This window comes from Pan paniscus, chromosome 9, assembly GCF_029289425.2.
Source record: "Pan paniscus chromosome 9, NHGRI_mPanPan1-v2.0_pri, whole genome shotgun sequence".
Classification (NCBI taxonomy): domain Eukaryota; kingdom Metazoa; phylum Chordata; class Mammalia; order Primates; family Hominidae; genus Pan; species Pan paniscus.
Window position 1 is genome coordinate 113,707,473 of NC_073258.2, and position 18,472 is coordinate 113,725,944.

Genomic DNA, 18,472 nt, shown 5'->3' on the forward strand with positions numbered 1-18,472 from the left:
GGAGAGAGAGAGGGAAAAAAAAGAAATTCAGTCATACTCAAGTGAGATTGGATTTCCACACTTGTCTACATTGAAAAGCTAAAAATAGGGACATTTGGGGAGAAAAATAGTGAGGAGTCTTTTAATTCTACTGACAGGACTATAAGGAGGGAGGTTTGCAGGGAAGAATGTGTCTCTCACTCTTAGGGGCAAAATTGGAAAAATTTTTATTTTGGGGGCCCCAACCTTCACTCTCCCCACTCTACTCCCTGCCTGTTCTCTCTATCTTTCCTCACCATCAAAACCTCTTTTTTAAGGAAAGAGTCTGATAACATTCATTTACATAAATCTGTAATATTTAATGTGGTGATTTTAGATGTTAGAAGCAGAAGTCTGAAATCAAAGACACTTAAATACAGCAACCATTAAAAAAAGACGTATATAATTCACTGCATCCAGCACAGGGCTAAACCCAGTGGTTGCTCTGCAAATATTTGTTGAAAGATGTTCAAAAAAGCCTTATTTATATTATCAAACTCCACAAACAATATAAATATGCAAAAATGGGGAAACCATTGCAAAATCATCCATATGAAGAAATATTACATAGCTATAAAAATATCTAGAAAAGCTTTTTAATGATCCAGAGGAATAAATGCTTATACTGATGTTAGGCAAAATCAGCAGGATTCAAATTGCTACTATAATATGTCAATTATAAAAATCATATGCACATACAGAAGACAAAATCTATGAGTATCTCTGGAATCTGTGGGATTTGGGGTTATTTTTAGTTCTTTCTACTTTTCTGTATTTTTGAATTGTTTATACTTGGAATGAGAGAAATAGCCCAAAGTAAACGTTGTGGAAGATTTACTTGGGGGAAGAAATACTTTTCAGGGGTCCCCGCTAATTACACTGTACTGGTGTGGCCCACTTGGTCTATTATAGAGGAGGAAAGTGGGGAAGAGATGGGGCCTGTCCAATAAGGAAGGATGGATGGTCTGCCAGTAGAGGATGGACTTTTAAAAACTGCTACAGCGGCTGGGTGCGGTAGCTCACGGCTGTAATCCTAGCACTTTGGGAGGCTGAGGTGGGCAGATCACGAGGTCAGGAGTTCGAGACCGGCCTGACCAACATGGTGAAACACCGTCTCTACTAAAAATACAAAAATTAGCTGGGCGTGGTGGCGCGCGCCTGTAATCCCAGCTACTCAGGAGGCTGAGGCAGGAGAATCGCTTGAACCGGGAGCAGAGGTTGCAGTGAGCAGAGATGGCGCCACTGCACTCCAGCCTGGGCGACAGCGCGAGGCTCCATCTCAAAAAAACAAAACAGAAACAAAACAAAACAAAACAAAACAAAAAACCTGCTACAGGAGTGGGGAGGCCGACCTTTGAAGAAAAAGGGAGTACCCGGTAACATTAGTGCTTTAATGCCTTTGAACTTACGCAGACTTCCTCTGTTAGAGGGTTTCAGTTTTCTAGGCTAATGGGTTAACCTGACATCTAGAACACCTTCCTCACATTAGTTCCTTACATACCCAAGCCTTCAGGTGCTGAGACATGATTCTTTTCGCCCCGCTTTCTCCACCCCCTACTTTTGAAAACACGGGTGGAATTTTAATTAAAGCCTATTGTGTTGGTACCTCAGTAATATTATACATTAATATCTTTAAGAATTAAGGTCATGTCCTCATGTAAGAAAACATTATTTAATGACGCTTCTATATCATAATACCTATATAAAAGCCTTGGCTATTTTAATAAAGAGACCACAGATTTCAGAATTTATAAACAGGAAAACATTTTCTTCGGGTTATTTCTGGAAATCTCTTCCAAACATCGGAGTTTTCTTCTAACTTAAGTCTCTTCCCACCTCCTTCCCAGGGGATCTGCTGAAGGGTGTTGTATGTCTCTCTGTGGGAGAGCAAACTTCACAGTTAGGATAAAACAAACAAACAAACAAACAAACAATATCCAAACAACACCCAGCAACGGCAACCCCCATCCCTCTCCAAAGTTCTAATTTCCCGCACTTAAAGTCCTGGGCTATCCTTGTGTTGCAAGGATCTTAGAATCGAAATGGAGGGATTTGACAACTTTACCTAACCAAATCTAAAATTTTGCTTTCATTATTTACTAGTTATCAAAATATGCAAACTGCTGATTAAGGAAGGCTGGGTAGCAGGAGCGCCTGCGAAGGCGTAGGGTAGAAGTGTGAAAAGAAATCCCAGCTCTCCCAGGGAGACTGCGTGTGAAAGAGCCCGGCTCCCCCGAAAGCTCCAGGCCGCGTTTTGCAGGCTTCCGCATCTGCCTCCCCTGTCTCTCTTACCTCCTTGATGTTCGGCACTATTTGTGGCCGGCGTGGTGGAAGGACACAGTGAGGTTCTCACCCCCGCCCCCCGCTCCTCGCTCCCATCCCAGTTCCATCAAAACGAACCCGGGCCAGCGCAAGGATCTCCAAGTTGCGAGTGTGCTGAGGCTGGGACTGTCACTCATTCTCCGATCAGCGCGTGAACGCAGCTCGGCTGCCGCTGGCAGGAAACAATTCTGCAAAAATAATCATACTCAGCCTGGCAATTGTCTGCCCCTAGGTCTGTCGCTCTGCCGCCGTCCACACTCGCTGCAGGGGGGGGGGCACAGAATTTACCGCGGCAAGAACATCCCTCCCAGCCAGCAGATTACAATGCTGCAAACTAAGGATCTCATCTGGACTTTGTTTTTCCTGGGAACTGCAGGTACATTTTTTTTTTTTAATTCTCAATCTGGTTTGCTAATTACCCCTTCCTCCTACTCCTAGGAGGAACGCTATTATTTTGGGTGGTTTTACGTGGACTGCTAAGGCTGGTCATTTTCGTTTAGCTGTGAAAGGAGCGCGTCGCCCTTGCTGCCCAGCCGAACCCCGCTCCCTCCTGGGCTGCGCTGCACGGGGCTGCCTCCCCGAGCCGCCAGCGCCCGGCGCCCCTCCGGCGCGTCCGCCCTTCCCACTTTGTGCGCCCGCGGCGGTGGGAGCAGAGCCGGCCGGCTCCTGGGGACTCAGCGGCCGCGCTGGTGATGGGCAGCGCTCCTTCCCCAAAGGCGGGCGGCGGGGCGGGGGAGGTCGCGGCTCGGGTGGTGCCGCCGCACGGGCTCGGATTCCGAGGGGGAAGTGGCTTGTCAGCCCTGGCTCCGGGAAGAGTGAACAATAAGGCTAGGGCAGCCGCCCCAGATCGTTATATTCCTGGGTCTAATAAAGTCAGGATCGCTGCTTTGCCTCCCCCGCCCCAGAGGAATAACGGTTTGCAAAATGGGGCAAAATGGGCAGAATCGCACGGCTGTGTGGCCGTTGTTGCACCCCAGTCGACATGACGTTAGTTTTTCATTTGCCAAATTGCTGGTTAGTTGCAAAGCCTACCCTCGGCCGCGAGCACTGAAGGATGGGAGGGTCGAGCGCCGCGTTTTGACAGGAGGAAGTGCGGAGGGGCGGAGGGCGAGGAGGGCGTGATCGGGACTGCCTGGTGTGTGTGCGCGTGTGTGCGCGCGTGTGTCTTTACACGCGCCGCGTGCCCAGTGTTGCACGGGGCGGGAGAAGAATGGCAGGTAGCCGCCCGAAACACCTCGCCCTGTCTCCTTTCTTTGGGCGAGGTTCCCGATCCTGGCAAAGTGTGAACAATAGGGAGCTGGGAGGAAGACAGTAGTGATGCTGCCGCGGGTGGCGGGGGTTGCGCCGCCGCCCAGAGAACCTCGGCAGTGTGGAGGGAGGTGCATTTCATTTTGGCTATTTCCATCCCGGCCTCCCTGGAAAATTCTTCTGTGCGTGCCCACCCTCCCCTCCAGCTGTCATCCCCCCACCTCCACCCAAGGATTTGCGCTTTGGCTCTGATGGACGGGAGGGAAGGAAGAAAAGCAGGGGCCGCAGAGAGCTGGGTGGGTTGGGCGGACATTCTGGGCGGGGGGCGTGTGCTGGGAAGCGATCGAGGAAAGCCGGGCGGAGGGGCTGTGTGTCGTGGTCGCAGCTCCAGGTGCCGTTATACCTGCCCTGGACGGCCGAGCCCCGGTTGGGGAGCGCACGGGGCGGGCCAGGGAGCACCCAGTGCGCCCCCTCCGCGGGCGGCACAAGAGCAGCGCTCGGCCGCCGCCTCCAGCCAACTCGGGTCCCTCCCATGGCGACCAATCAGTGCGAAGCTGGCTGGGCGGGAAGCCGCGAGAGGCTTTTATTGCGGCGCGGGTGGCGGCCAGGAGCTGCCAGGACAGTCTCCCGGTGCTCCAGCCTAACGGTCTCGCTCACTCACCGCCAAGAGAAACCCCGCCCTGCGGCCGGTCCCCCGCCTGCCCGGCAGTTTCCGAGGAAATAAAATGGAGACTAGGTGGTCACCGGGAGTGCTCCTGGTCCGGCCGCCCGTGCTCGCCCACTCTCGCCTCTTTCACGCCGACTTGGAGCATCCCACCGCCCCCGCCAGCGCTCACTCTCGCGCCGCGGAATCCGGGCCTGAGCGCGTCGCCGGGGAGGGCACCCTGGCAGGCACACCGACGCGCGTGCGCTGACCGGCCCGCCGCGGGCCGGGGGCTCTACTGGCGGCGGGGCGGGGCCGTGGCAGGGCCCGGAGAGGAGGGGTGGGGACCAAGCCTAGTCCGCCTGGGCCTGGGTCTCCGCTGCCACCTGGGCGGGGGCCATCCCGGTTATGCCCCTTTCCGCGGTGCCCGTGGGTGCCGCGACGCGACCTGTCCACATGGGGCGGGGGAAGGGGGGTGTTTTTGAGACATCCTCGCCCCCGGGTGGGAGCGTGACAATGGAGCCCGGATATTTGGTGGGCCTTTTGGGGGATCGCCTGGCGGTCCTTTCCATCATCGTGATGGGTACAGTCATCAGTATTTGGATCCCGTGGAAGTTGCAGGCCCAGGAATTCCCACTGGGATGTTCCTGGATGCCCAGGCAGGGGAGGCATTCTAACCAGTGTTCCCTGGAATGAAAGCGACCTCTTTCCTGGCCCGGTACCTTGAGGATGGGAAGAAGGCAGAACGTGAAACACATACAAGGTTGCTTAACAAAAGAAAGAAGTTGAATGGTTTTCCAAAGAGAAATAATTTCCCATTAAAATGTCTTTTGTACCATAGTTTTTTTTTAAAAAATCAAAGAATTCAAGTCAAAGGGTTAGAATGAAAATGAAAACATAACAACAAATATATATACATATGTATATATATCTGAGGTTTTTTTTTTTTTTTTTTTTGGACTCAAATGTAGCATGTCCAGGGCAGTGGTAACTGAGTTTGTGTGCTCGGCTGGGTGCATATGAAAATTTACATATAAGGCAAGCTAACCATAATACGTCAAGTGAGTCCGATGGGCTGCCCCTCTCCTCTTTCGGTGTCCTCTGCTCTTCAGAAATACAATGAAAGGTTGTGCAATTGCATAGTAAATTTGAGTTTATTCTGGTATAAATTTTGGATGTTTTGAAGAATGTTTGCTTGAACGATCTGGAATGGTTAAGTCACATGTTTACTTGATAATTTTGCAGTCTTCTGCCAGTTAAACTTGCAAGAGTCAAGGAATGGATAGGACTGGGTTTCTAACAAGATACCATCGGTTAAGAACAAAGAACTACTTTACAAAAGCTAACATTGAAATCAAGTAGTATATATAATATCTCTCACTAAGCAAATTAAGGTGCGCTTCCACAAAGTTTACTGTGAGCACAGTTATAGTGAGCCATATATTTTTGTTGATTTTCATTTTAAGATTGAGAATGTGTGTTTTTAAACAGAATTTCACTGAATGTAATAAAGGCTATATAAGAATGTGGAAAACCTTTCACAACTCTAACCAAACCCTAGAAAGATTATTTTCTTTCAATAAATACTAGCATATTTAGAAATATTAATAACTGATAATTTGTTTTAAATCCAACAGAGTTATTAAAAACAGGGAATATAATCCAGACATTGTAGACGTGTGGGCTATGATTTATGTAAGTTTTTGAGTTACTATTCCCTCTATAAAGGTCTTAAAGATCTGCTAACCTAGCTAAGCTTCCATTAGTCTTTAATTGTTTTCTTAAGTTAATGCTTTATGAACGCCCTCTTTCTTTCCCTAAATTGTTGAACCTGATAACTTCCTTCCAGATACCTTTATCTAGGATTTTTTTTTTTAAAAATGGAATATCAGAAAATAGCAGGACATATTCTTGTTTAGTAAAGGAGTTTCCTCTAAGTCTTACAATGATAATTGCTTAAACTAAGAATATGTTGATTTAACTGGTGACTGGTTTCTTGAGTTTGATAGTTCAAGAATTAAGATAGTAATTGCAAAGAAAAAAAAATCCCACATCAAAACTGAAAAAAAAATGGTGTGGGTGTGCTATTTGTAAGGGATGTGGGTGTTTACTGAAGGCAGCAATAAGAAGGAGAAATTAGTCTGTAGCACCCCCAAATTCCAAGTTTTGAACAGTGCTTCTGTTTGGAATCCATTTATCATTAATTGAATTCCTCAGAGAGGTAATATGTAATTTAATGGAAGTAACCTATATCTGTATTTTTCTGTCACAAGGAACAATGTCTTAATTGCCTTTCAAAGTAAACAGCACCATTTTGTCACTCAAAAGCTAATCTTTAGACATGTTTTTGTTCACTACAGAACCCAGTTTCTCAAATTATAGAGAGCATTTTGTAAAATTTACACTGCTTAAATAATGGACTCTGGAATTTCTGATGCAACCACTTAATTTTTCAAGGTGATGAAGCCTCTGTTAAGTATGAGTTTGATAAATTTCTCATAATTTTGTCTTTAGTATTAAAGAACTGTGGCTGCTCTCCAGACTGAAAGTGGCTTCAATACTACTGGCAGACTTCCAAAGACATTTTACAGACAGTCCTTTCTGACTTAGTGTAAAATAAGTGATTGAGTACCTGTTGCTAAAGAACGGGTTGCACTTTTAGGATCTGGAGCTTGTGATGGAGAGCAGAACCAATTGGCAGGCCAGGGAGAGAAGGGATCGCACCTGCCCCCGTCAGTCTGCGGGAAGAATCATAGACTAGGAGGAGACAAAGACATCTTATAAAGGCTCTCCTGCACCAGTTCAGCATTGCTTTTTTGAGCACACACATGTTTTCTGGTGTCAAGATAAATATTTTAATGTAAATTCCATAATTGATCATTTTTCAGTTTAGCAGTTATAACATATAGACTAAGGAATGTCTGGAACTTTAAAAGAAATGGCAGCACATTACAGGGAGCATTTTACTGATCTTAAAACTGGGTTACAAATTACACAAAATTGAAAACATTAATCACGTGGCTGTATAAAATGAGGTCATTTGAGCTTTTAATAAAAGTCACTAAGGTGAAAATTCCTTTGGTTAAAAAGAAAGAATTCTAAGTAAAATTCGAAGAAGAAAATTTTTTACTTTTCATAATATACTCAGTGACTCTGAGCAATGCTGTAAGAGATGGTCTTTTAGGAAGGAGGAAATGTCCAAGGACCTCTGAATCCTAATGATTAACTTTCTATGAGCTCCAGAGTTTTCACTGTTCGAAAACATTGTAGTGAAACTATTTTTAACAATACGGGTAGACATGCTTACTACTTACTGTAGGGTAATAGAATACAGAAGTCAATCTGAAGGTCATAGTCCTGTTACCTCTAGCCTCTTTTGTTATTAACTCTTGGGGCCAAACCTTAAAACCATTTGCTGATGTAAAGGGATGTAAATTATTTGGCGTTGGCAGTGGTGCCATTATGCTCTTTCATTTCATGTTGTTGAAATACTGTCTCTCAGCTGCAGATGCTCATTAGGAGCATTGCTTTTTGATGTTGGCCTGGGTGCCAAATGGCGGCCTTTCAGGCAGTTTCAATACATTACATTTAAAACGTGCTCAGGCCATGTCTACATGCAGCCGCTGAGTTAACGGATTTTCAGTTGGGTAGACACACTTTTCCTTTCCCGCAGTATTAATTTAGCTTCTAAGCAATTGGAGACTCCAAGAGGACTGCACTAAAAGGATAAGCCATTTGATGTATCTTGTGTGTGTGTGCTTTTGAAAAACAGATGGTAATAAACCCATTATGCATTCTATTTTCTTCCAAATATATGTAACACTTTCTTGAATTCAAAGATTGCATGGCTGATATGATTTAAAAGGCTTCTATGTAACCTATATTCCACTTCGTACTCTGAGGACTTTTTGATTTGTAGCTGCAAACATGGGTAACAGCTGATCTTCCGTTTTCTATTTGGCGTCATTCCTGAGATAAGGTGTAAAATGCCTTTTGTTGTACATTAATCACCTCCTTTGGTATCTGATTACCTCATCATTTAAGAATATTCATAGTAATGTCACACTGTTTGAGATTGTGTTACATTAGGTATTCTATTAAATAGTTGATCAAATATGTTTATTGAGTGCCAGCTTTTTATCATCTGCTCTGTGGGGAATTAAAAGGAGTGAGATGACATAATTTCTGCTGTCAGGGAACCTTGGGAGTAGTAGAGACTAGAGATTAAGAGAGGTAGATAACCCTGGGTTGAAACCCCAGACATATCCCTTACTAGCTGTCTGATCTCGGACAAATGATTTAACTCCTCCAAGTTTCAGTTTCCTCTTCCGTGAGATCGGAAAATTAGTAATGCCTACTTGTTAGAGTTATAAATATTTTAGAGATCTTAGGACTTCAGTGCATGTAAGCAGTGTTCATTAGTGAGCAAGAAGGATATATATGGATCTGGAAAAAATAATTATTTAGACATAGTGCCCTCTTTTTAGAAGGATTTTAAAAAGGGTATTATGATACACATGACTCCTTCAGAGATTAGAACTAGGCTTAAAAAATTGGTCACTAAATATGCCTGCAATTCCATGTTGGTTGTGAATACTTCAGATAAAAAAATGGCCTGATTATAAGGTTGAAAACCGTCAGCACAAGGGTGGATCTAGGTTTTGTTGGGCCTGAAGGGTATATAATTTTGAGGGCCTTCTTTAAGGAAAATACAAAATTCTTCTTGCTTTTGCGAAGGTTAGTTGAATACATGACCATGAGAACACATTGCCAAGTCCCAGTCCCCCAGAGCCTTGGAAGGAGTCCATGCAATTGAGGAACCCTGAAAACTTCTGGCCCTTCTTTAGCAACTATCCTTTGGTCCACTTGGACCCACTTGCTTGGGAATATAAACTAATCGTTCCAGTTTATTAAAAGTGGACCTCATAGAGGTTGTTTGTGTAGTGCTTTGAAGATTAGAATCATATATTGAAGTCAAAGTCATTTTTAGAAAGAAGTATTTCACTTTTATTTGACAGAAGATCTTAAATGAGATCTGAGCTGATTTGATATTTGTCACTGCTGATATTCTTGTAAATTACTAACTAGAAGAAAATAAAGCAATTGCTATTATTATTCAAATGAGTGAGATGTAAGTGCCCGATTGGCAGGGCAAGAAGTAGTTTTGCCAGCTAAAGGCATATGATATTGGAGAGGAGACTGAAGATTTTGTTTTAGCTATCTAAAAGGAGATAAACTGGATATACAATACCAATAATTATATCTTAATCATCACATTATGGTTTACAAAACACTTTGATATGTGCTTAATCTTCACACTAATTATTTAGTAAACATTGACTGAGTAAGTGCTCTGTGCTGGGTGCTGGGAATACGCGGTGAACTAAACGTACATCGTCCCTGTTTTCATGGAGTTTCCAGTCTAGTAGTACAGAGAAATATAGACATTAAAAAGTAACACATACATTTATAATTACATATTCAGATTCAAGTCTAAGAAAAACCCAGGATAAGAGATTATCAAGGGGGATTGGGTGGTTGGGGAGGTGAAGATGTAACATTTAAACAACTGTGAAATAGGAAGAACAGATGGTATTCTCATTTTAGGGCATGATTGATTGACTACTTAATTCAACAAACATTGAATTACAACAGACATTCCTGAATTCCTTAACTCAACAAACCTTTGTGAAGTCTGGAGAAGGTCAGATAGCTTCAGGAATCGTGTGGAGTTTCACGTTATGAAGTCCAGGAAAATAATACATCTGCCTTTAGAGCTTACCACCTGGAAGGAGGGGAGAGAGACATACTATACTTATAAATAGAGGCATGAAGTAAATGCTGTTGGGCCACAAGAAAGGAAGCAATTAATTCTGCCTGGGACTCCCTCGAGCTGGGCTTGGGGAAGAATTGCCTTCATTAGATGGAGCAGGAAGAAGGGGTGATCTGGGCAGAGCAGACACCCTGAGCAGTGGTTGAGATCTGAATCTGGTTGTACATGGGGAACAGTGTGAGAGTAGTGGGGAGGAGTAGCCAGAGATAAGGAGAAAAAAAATTCCGCAAGTCCAGATTGTAAGTCTTTAAATGGAAACTGAGACTGAGAAAGGTTAAATGACTTATGCAGGTGGAGCTGGGACTGCAACTTACGTTCGTTGTCTGAATTTTATCCTTTTCTAAGGCAAGGATAATTTGAATATATATAGCATCTGAATACATGCCAAGCAAACAGGAATTCCTGTGGCTTCTGGACTGAGTCTGACCAAAGTGTGGGAGGAGTGATGGGGAGGAAGGGCACTATTCAGAGCTGTGGTCTGAAGGAACCGTCCTGCCATTCTGCAAGTTGCTGTCGTTCTGAGCCTGTTTCCCCATCTGTAAAATGGGGTTAATGACACTTCCCTTGTGGGTCTTGGTGAGCTGAAATAAAACCACATATGTAAAGCAGATATGAAGTATGTACTCATTATGTGCTTTAAAAAAGTTCCCCGTGGTCAGATATTTTATTTGAAATGTTTGTTTAAAAAGGTGTACAGTACTCTGAATATGATGTGCAAAGTTCTGTGCTAGAGGCTTAGAGGAAAAACAAAATAAATTTAAGGTTACTATACTGACCGTTTCAGGTGGTTGGAGAGGAAGCACTTTTGCTTAGTTCAAGCTGCGAAGAAATCATGAAAGATATTATATCAGTAAGTGCCCAAATGAAGCAGGCAGGTAATAACTGGGAAAATTGAGAGGCAAAAATCATGTCTATTAGTTTTAATGTCTGGGGGAAAAAAAAGGTATAGAAAAGCTAGAACTTGACCTGGACCTCCACAGATATGAAGATAAATAGGGAGAGAGGGCCTGTTTTCCTATAGGATGAGGTGGATCTGGCCAAAGAATTGCTATTGAAGAGCAGTTAAAGGCTGGAACTTGGGGCAAGCCATATTTAAATCTTAAATGTCAGACAAAGGAGAGGAGTCCTGCTGGAAATGACAGGGAAATTAAAAAAATATATATATGTTTAAGAGAATAGTTAACAATAGCAATTGAGCGTGTGCTGCCTCAGGCTCTATGTTTGGGACTAGCTGGGAATTAGCAGAGAGTTAAGTAGGAACAAATTCATATAGTTCATTGCAGCACTAAAAGGGAATTCTGGTTTTATATAGCATCCACTATGGTGGTCGGACAAAATGAAGGGCTAACGAAGGGATTTTTATTGCTGTATGAAACATCAACTAGATGATACTAGGGAAGGGAGGCTAGTGAAGTCCAATGAAAGTATCTTGCTTAATCAGTAGGAACACCTGTATGCGGGGAAAGGACACCATTGGGCTTAGATTCGAAAGATCTGGGTTCAAGAAGTTGCTCTGCTACTAACTAGCCAAGTGAATTTATATCAGTTATGTAACCTCTTTGAACTGTAACTTCCGCAATCGAATATAAGAACAAAATAAGATAATATATGGGAAATGCATTGTAAATGAAATATTTCACAGCTATACATTTTATTAGTAGACATGTTGCTGAAAAATAAAAATCAAATTTTATGTACTGCTAGAGGTGCTTGTTTGATTAAAGAAACCCAACTATGATATATTTTCTAAAGCAGGAAATTTTGGAAAGATACACTTGTAATGATTTTGGATAAGGATAAAGGGGGCATAGCTGAGATGTTAGAAATAACAAAGCAACCAAGGGTAGATGATAGATCCCAAATGGTAGATGACTGAGAGGGAGAAAGATCTTTGAAGTTACAAACTCGAAGAAATTAAATAATCATGGTACTATAAATATGATGGAGAAATTAAGAGACAGGTTAGGTTTTAGAAAAAGTTTGGGCCTCCTAATACCTTAACTTGTAGGTCAGTATTTTTCAAACTATGGATGATGAAATCTGTTTAACGGGCTTCCATATACATTAAAAAAGAAAGAAGTAAGAGAGGAAGGGAAAAGGGGAGGAAGGAGGGAGAGAAGGAGGGAAGAAGTGGAAAAAGAGAGTGTGTTTTATATAAGGGTAAGTACTGCTTTGGGTACTTCAATTTCTCTCTCTCTGTCTCTGTCTCTGTCTCTCTCTCTCTCTGTGTGTGTAATATGTAACTTGGTTGTAATGGAAAATACATTCTTTTGGCTCAGGTCAAAAGAGTTTGGAAGCTACTGTCATCGAAGGAAGAATGTGGGATCAAAGAGAGGGTGAAGCAGTCTGTAGTGGAGTGAGAGTACGTCAGAAGGTATAGAATAGAAACTGAATGGGTTGTGAGGGAGGGGAGGAAGAAATGACAGCAAAGTTACGTATTGAGCATCTAAGCAGTCAGTTAACGACAGGGTGTGAAAAAAACAAAACAAATCAAACTCTAAATGTTATACCTTTTTTTGAAATGGTATCTCACTGTGTTGCCCAGACTGGCCTCAAACTCCTGGGCTCCTGCCTCAGCCTCCTGCGTTGCTGGGACTGAAGGTGCACATCATTGTGCCCTAAATATGGTACCTTGACCTTACAGAGCTTACTGTCTGTTTGGGAATGAAAAGATAACTGGGAATACCAGGTAGCATCTACAGCCAAAATATGAGGCACTTAATGCTTCAGAGTCAGGATAAATATTGCCTGGGAACCAGAGGGTGGTTACAGCTGTACATTCTATTAGTAGACATGTAGCTGAAAATTATATAAAAATCAAATTTTGTGTACTGCCAGAGGTCCTTGTTAGATTAAAGAAACCCAACTGTGATATATTTTCTAAAGCAGATAATTTTGGAAAGACACACTTGTAATGACTTTGGATAAGGATAAAAGGGGCATAGCTGAGATGTTAGAAATAACAAAGCAACCAGCAAGGGTGGATGATGGATCCCAAATGGTAGACGACGGAGAGAGAGAAAGCTCTTTAAAGTTGTAAGCTTGAGGGAATGAAATAAATATGCAGACACTGGAGAATTCACACAACTTTAGGTGAGAGTTGAAGGAGACTTTGAAGGAAGAATTTATCTCCGCTGAGAGGAAGGGTTGATGAGGTAAGTATGTGTGTTCCATGTTTGGGAGGTGAATGGAGGAAGCCCAGTTAAAGAGACCAGGAAGACTCAAAGATGGTAGTAATCTATATTTTTATATGTTCAGTGGAGAGAAAAACACCATGAGTTATGGTCAGTACTTTGCGGGGTTTTTATCACGCCCACAAGTATTTATGTGGCAGTGTTTATGTAGCACACAGAATGATATCTTGCCTATAATTCGGAAGGTAATAGTGAACAAATGAAGAGAACCAGAGCTTAGTGGCACAAAAGCCTAGGTTAGAAAAGTATAATAAAGTGAAGTGAAAGAAAGTTGGAAACAAATAGTATATATAGGTATAATCCCAATCTTGTTAAAAAACGTCTTTCACTCACCGTGTAATCAAGACTGGAAGATGGTAAATCACTGTTTATGTTGTCTGAGTTTTTGATAATGAGCACATATTGCTTTGCAAAACAAATAGTGCAGTAAAAACAAGGGCAGCAGTACTAAGGGTGGTTAAAAGTATAAAGTAGGTGAGAATTAAGTAGAAACTTGGGATTTGTGTCAGAGGAGAGTAGTGATGTCAGAGGGATTTCAGTTGAATGGTGAAATTCAAGTTCTTTATTTAGAGTCAAAGACTGAGGAAGAGCTGATGTCCAGGACACTTGGCAAAGAAAGAAGGAAAGGAGGGCTGCTAGTTTGGGTGACGGTTTCATCATGAAGCTTCCTGGGTGCATTGAACTATGCATCACCACGGAAAAGAGCCAGAGGGAGGGGAGAGGTGATGAGCAACCTTTGCAAAGGACAACAGGACAATTTTATGCCAGAGGAAATGAATAAAGTTAAGGGTTTTCCCCAGTGACTTCATTTATCATATGAGTTGATTATTTTTAGATTCAGTTTTGTCTTCTTACCTCATTGCCTGTGGTATTCATACATTTATTTCTAGACCTTTAAAAAATGTTTCTATAGCAAAATCTTTTGAAGCTTGTTCTGCATGTCACAAATTGGATGTGCTGTTTTTATCAGATCAGCACAGGAGTGATTGATTACTTTTCTAATGTTCTTTTAGTCATTTTCAATTTGAGTGTCCATTCTGTTCACATGAGAGGCTGCCAGTCACCAGTTAAGCTGCAATTGCTATATGAGAATTGGACTTACAGTACTCCATAAAGGTGTACTTTAAGCAGCCTTAAAGGCCTGTTATCAAGGGCATAAGAAGATGGAAATCCAATGAAAGCTCTTTTGTTTGGGTACATAATTATAAATTATCTTTCTTTCTTTCTGAATTTAGTATCTCCTTTTGGTGTTGGAGGCAGTGCATACTGCACAGGGTGCCCCATGGACCTTTGGTATCAAACCCACATTTCGAACTGTGACTCTCCTGCTTTTCATGACCTTGAGCCAGTTATTTAATCTCCAACGGTCAGTTTATTTATCTGTGAATCAGGGATAATACCTAACTAATAGGGTTATTGTGAGGATGAAATGAGGTAGTTTATACAACTGTCTGGCACATAGTGAGCTCAGTAATTTTTTCCCATATCCTTTCTTTCGCTAAAGTTCACAGTGAAGGGATATACAATTCGCATTGGATTTAAGTATTGATTCTAATGAGAATCACATTTTCCATTTATTTTTCATGTTCTGAGAGTTCAGGATCACTGTGAATTGCAACTGAGTTGGAAATGCCATGCTTCATTGTGGAGCTGTTTTACCTCCTATGAAAGCAAAGCCTAGTAGATCTTGATTTTGACAAAAGTAATAGTTAAAAAATTAAAAGTGGTTTATCTAGATTCTCCTTTCCATTTGCATAGGGTTAATATCAAACCTGTCAATTCACTATAATGGTTGAGCCATAAAATTTAGTATATTTAAATAATGGTTGCTGCTAAAGATCATATTGGTGACACTTCATTAATCTGGAAGTCACTTAATCTGGAAGTCACTTACCTGGCAACCCTGATTCTTTGAAACATGAAGAATGAAGAAGTAACGGAAAGAGCCCTCTGAAGAGCTAGCATAGCATCTTTTTCTTTCTTGATGCAATATCTTTCATATCGCTGAGGAGTTCATAACATTTCTCTTGCTTCTTGTCTCTTTTTGTCTGAATTCCTCTTTATTATGTTTGCTGTCGTATCTCCTTTTGTGTTTCATGTTGTTTCATTTAACTCCTCAAATTCTAATGATCCCTGGCTGCCTATTAGTAAAGAGTGAGACCCTGAAGAGCTGTGGGGCTCAGTGTGGGATGTCACACACTGAAAGACTGTGCAGAAACTTGGTTTATTGGGTGGGGGACATCCATGTATATTCATGAGTACTTACATTTTCTTTTGGACTGATTGACTTAAGAGAATCCAAAATTTTGCAGCAGGCACGGTATAAGTCCAACTACTATTTTTCTCTAAGCTGAATAAGAAATGGATTGGGGGTATTTTTTTCTTCTGTAGTCTAGACTTCATTTAATTCTCCTATTTTCAGTAGGGTGCTTCTGCCCTCAACAAAGTCTGGTATATGCAAGGACAAAGTGCATCTGGTTCAATCTCTCTATTTATAAAAATTGAGCCTTCTGCTGAGGTGAGGAGAGTATGAGAGAAGAGACATATGGCTGCCACCCTCCTGTAGCTTACAGTTTGTGTGTGTGTGTGTGTGTATGTGTGTGTGTGTTTGAATTAGTGGTATGAGAGGCTCTATTGACTTTAATTTTGGAGCAGACTCAGAACCCACTGATGACCTATCTCCTTCAGGGTTTCTAATTGCTAAAGTCCAAAGCGGACTTTTAAAATCTTTTTTGAAGTCTTTTATCTTGCACGTTTTAGGGTAGGATGGTTGAGACTGAAAGAAGCTTGCAGTTCTTAAAGGAAAAGGGACATGCTCTAGGGGTGCATCAAAGGCAAAAACCCGAACAGAGGAATGTTCAGACAACTTCAAGGGATTGACAATTTAAAGAGTTTTGAGGAAACTTTTCTGAACTGAAGCATTCTCAAGAGATTCCAAGGTGGCCTGAGATTCCACATTTCTTTGATAGAAAGATGTGGACTTGGCAGTGATTTTGCAAATCAGAACAAGAACAATTTTATGAACACATTGGCAAGTGGCCATGTCTCAGACTTGTTGGGTAGTTAAATGTCCACTAGAAACATTGACTTAATCCAGTATTTATGAAATAACTCCCGTATTCTATGTAGTTGGTCTAGGAATTGGAGGTGAAAGATGAATACCATTCAGCTTTGTGAAAAATTCTAGACCACGTTCAGAAAGTTTTTTGTTTATACTTGTAATATTTATGCCTGTGGAATGACACAAAAGACAATCTTGAAATGTCAGAAAATGATAAATAAGAGTTATTTGTTATTTTCTCAGCATTTTTTCCTTTTGTGTGTGTAAGTGAAAGTTACTCATCACGTTTAAAATTTAAAATTTTCATCAAAGAAAACCATCTGTCATAATGAAGTAAAAAAGGGACATTATGTGATTTTCTTTGAAGATAAGGGATTGAAAGTGAGTCAGTTAACTGCCCTAGGTTACCATTTGAGGTCATTTTGAAATAAATTGGCTTTGGAATCAGAATTTAAATTACCAGTCAGACTCAATTAAGATAACTGGTCATGAAGGCAGTTCATTCGCCTGCCTTCCTTCTTATAAAAAGAATATTTTTATTATTTGTATTCCTTTATAGCCAAGTTAGACATATGCATTATTTTTGAGAATATAAACATTTCACACAATAATTGATTTAGGCATTTAAGGGTAGTTTTGTATCTAAATAGGAAACCAGAAAAATCATTCACTATTTTGTGTTCTAGAGATATTCACAGTAGATACTTTTGAAGTCACTGGGAGGTAAATCAATATATTACTGAGTTATATTTTTGCTGCCCTGTGCAATATTAAGAGAATAGCTTTCACAAACAAACCCCAGTTAAAGTTATTTAGTCACAATAATAAAAGTATAATTGGACATATTTTAAGAAAACATAAATTATAAATATGTGCAGTTATTTTAACAATTTATGAATGTATTTCTAAATACTAAACTTTTTGTTTGTGATAAGTGAGTATAAAAATATATATACAATTATATACTCTTAACTTGCTCAACATGAGAGATTTAAAATGATGAGTTCCACTGTGAGTTTAATCTTCACTTTCATCTTTTTATTTATTTATAGACTGGAACAAATAAATCAATTTTTTAATTATAAATTTTTAGTAATTGAAAATTATTAAATGTACAAAGGAGGAGAACTTCTAGAATTTAGAAGTACAAAGGAGGAAAACAATTTAAACCTACAGATTAATTTGGTGGGATTGGTTGTATGTCTGCGGCTGTCTGGAGAATCCAGGTGCTTAAGTGCCTTGGACTAGCTGGACACTGAAACTTCACAGGGAAACAAAAATGTCTGGAATGACTTGTTGATGTTCTTGAAATGATGCTAATATCTATTCTATAAAACCTGAAGGTATGTAGATATTATTGTCTGTTTCGAGTCATGTATCTTGGGATTTGGGACTGTTGGCGAGAAGATCGGTTTGATTTAGACCATGATAGGTATTGATCTATATATATTTTTGAAATATTTTGGCTAAAATGCAATTTGATGTGGTAAGTCTTATCCATATCTAACATTTTATCTTAAAACTATATCTGTAGAAGTTGTTTTTCAAAAAGAACAGAAAAATCGAGTTGCATTTTGGTGTTTAATGCATTGATTTTAAAAAATTATATTCAGAGCAAAATGTTTGAGTTTTCAATGATTTTTTCCTTAAAGCATTAGGTGCAAACATCAGGTAATTCTATGATTAGAATTGTGTCGTAATACTTTGTGAGTGAAGACAGTCCAAAACCAAAAATGATGAGACAAGTGAAATCTTTATTAAGGAAGGCCTAACAGCTGTATCAGATAAGTTTGCTTTTTCTTGGAAACTTTGGTAAAAAAAAAAATCACCTGGGAAATAATGTGATTAGAGATGCTTCTTAAATGTGCATATGTGTTTAGTCTGTTCTACAAAGATATTATTTTCTTTGTAGCATTGTTTTATTGAACAAATTTTGTTAAATTTTCTATTAAAATAGTCTTATAGTGATTTAATAACAATTTGGAAAAGTCGCAATCTTTATAAGCATATGTGTAAGTGAGATGGATTACTATTAAAATGCAATTTCTAGTATTATAGCTCTTTTATAATTTGTCTAGCAGATTTTCTGGTTTTCACCATGAAAGAAATGTCATTTCTTAGTCTTCATTTGGAATTTATAAAAAATTTTAAAA

The 18,472-nt window shown here is 40.7% G+C and overlaps 1 protein-coding gene, 1 long non-coding RNA gene and 1 pseudogene across 31 annotated transcripts in view; 2 read left to right on the forward strand and 1 right to left on the reverse strand.

The window, feature by feature from the left end:
• Nucleotides 1-317: 317 nt before the first annotated feature.
• Nucleotides 318-4,508, reverse strand: LOC130540613 (uncharacterized). The gene is made up of 3 exons (XR_008954611.2): nucleotides 4,250-4,508; nucleotides 2,419-2,528; nucleotides 318-1,895 (listed from the first exon to the last, which is right to left on the reverse strand). It is a non-coding gene; the product is annotated as an uncharacterized LOC130540613 (long non-coding RNA).
• Nucleotides 2,428-18,472, forward strand: part of NCAM1 (neural cell adhesion molecule 1) — a 314,951-nt gene continuing 298,906 nt past the window's right edge. For 16 of the 30 annotated variants that reach the window (XM_055094838.2, XM_055094834.2, XM_055094839.2 and 13 more), the window contains exon 1: nucleotides 2,519-2,716. In XM_055094838.2, coding sequence (XP_054950813.1) covers nucleotides 2,665-2,716 — 52 coding nt within the window. In that variant the 5' untranslated portion in view covers nucleotides 2,519-2,664. Of the gene's footprint in view, nucleotides 2,717-18,472 lie in introns of all 30 variants that reach the window. The other 14 variants (XM_057299246.2, XM_057299242.2, XM_057299247.2 and 11 more) reach the window with 5 other exon arrangements.
• Nucleotides 18,367-18,434, forward strand: LOC112441254 (U7 small nuclear RNA; annotated as a pseudogene).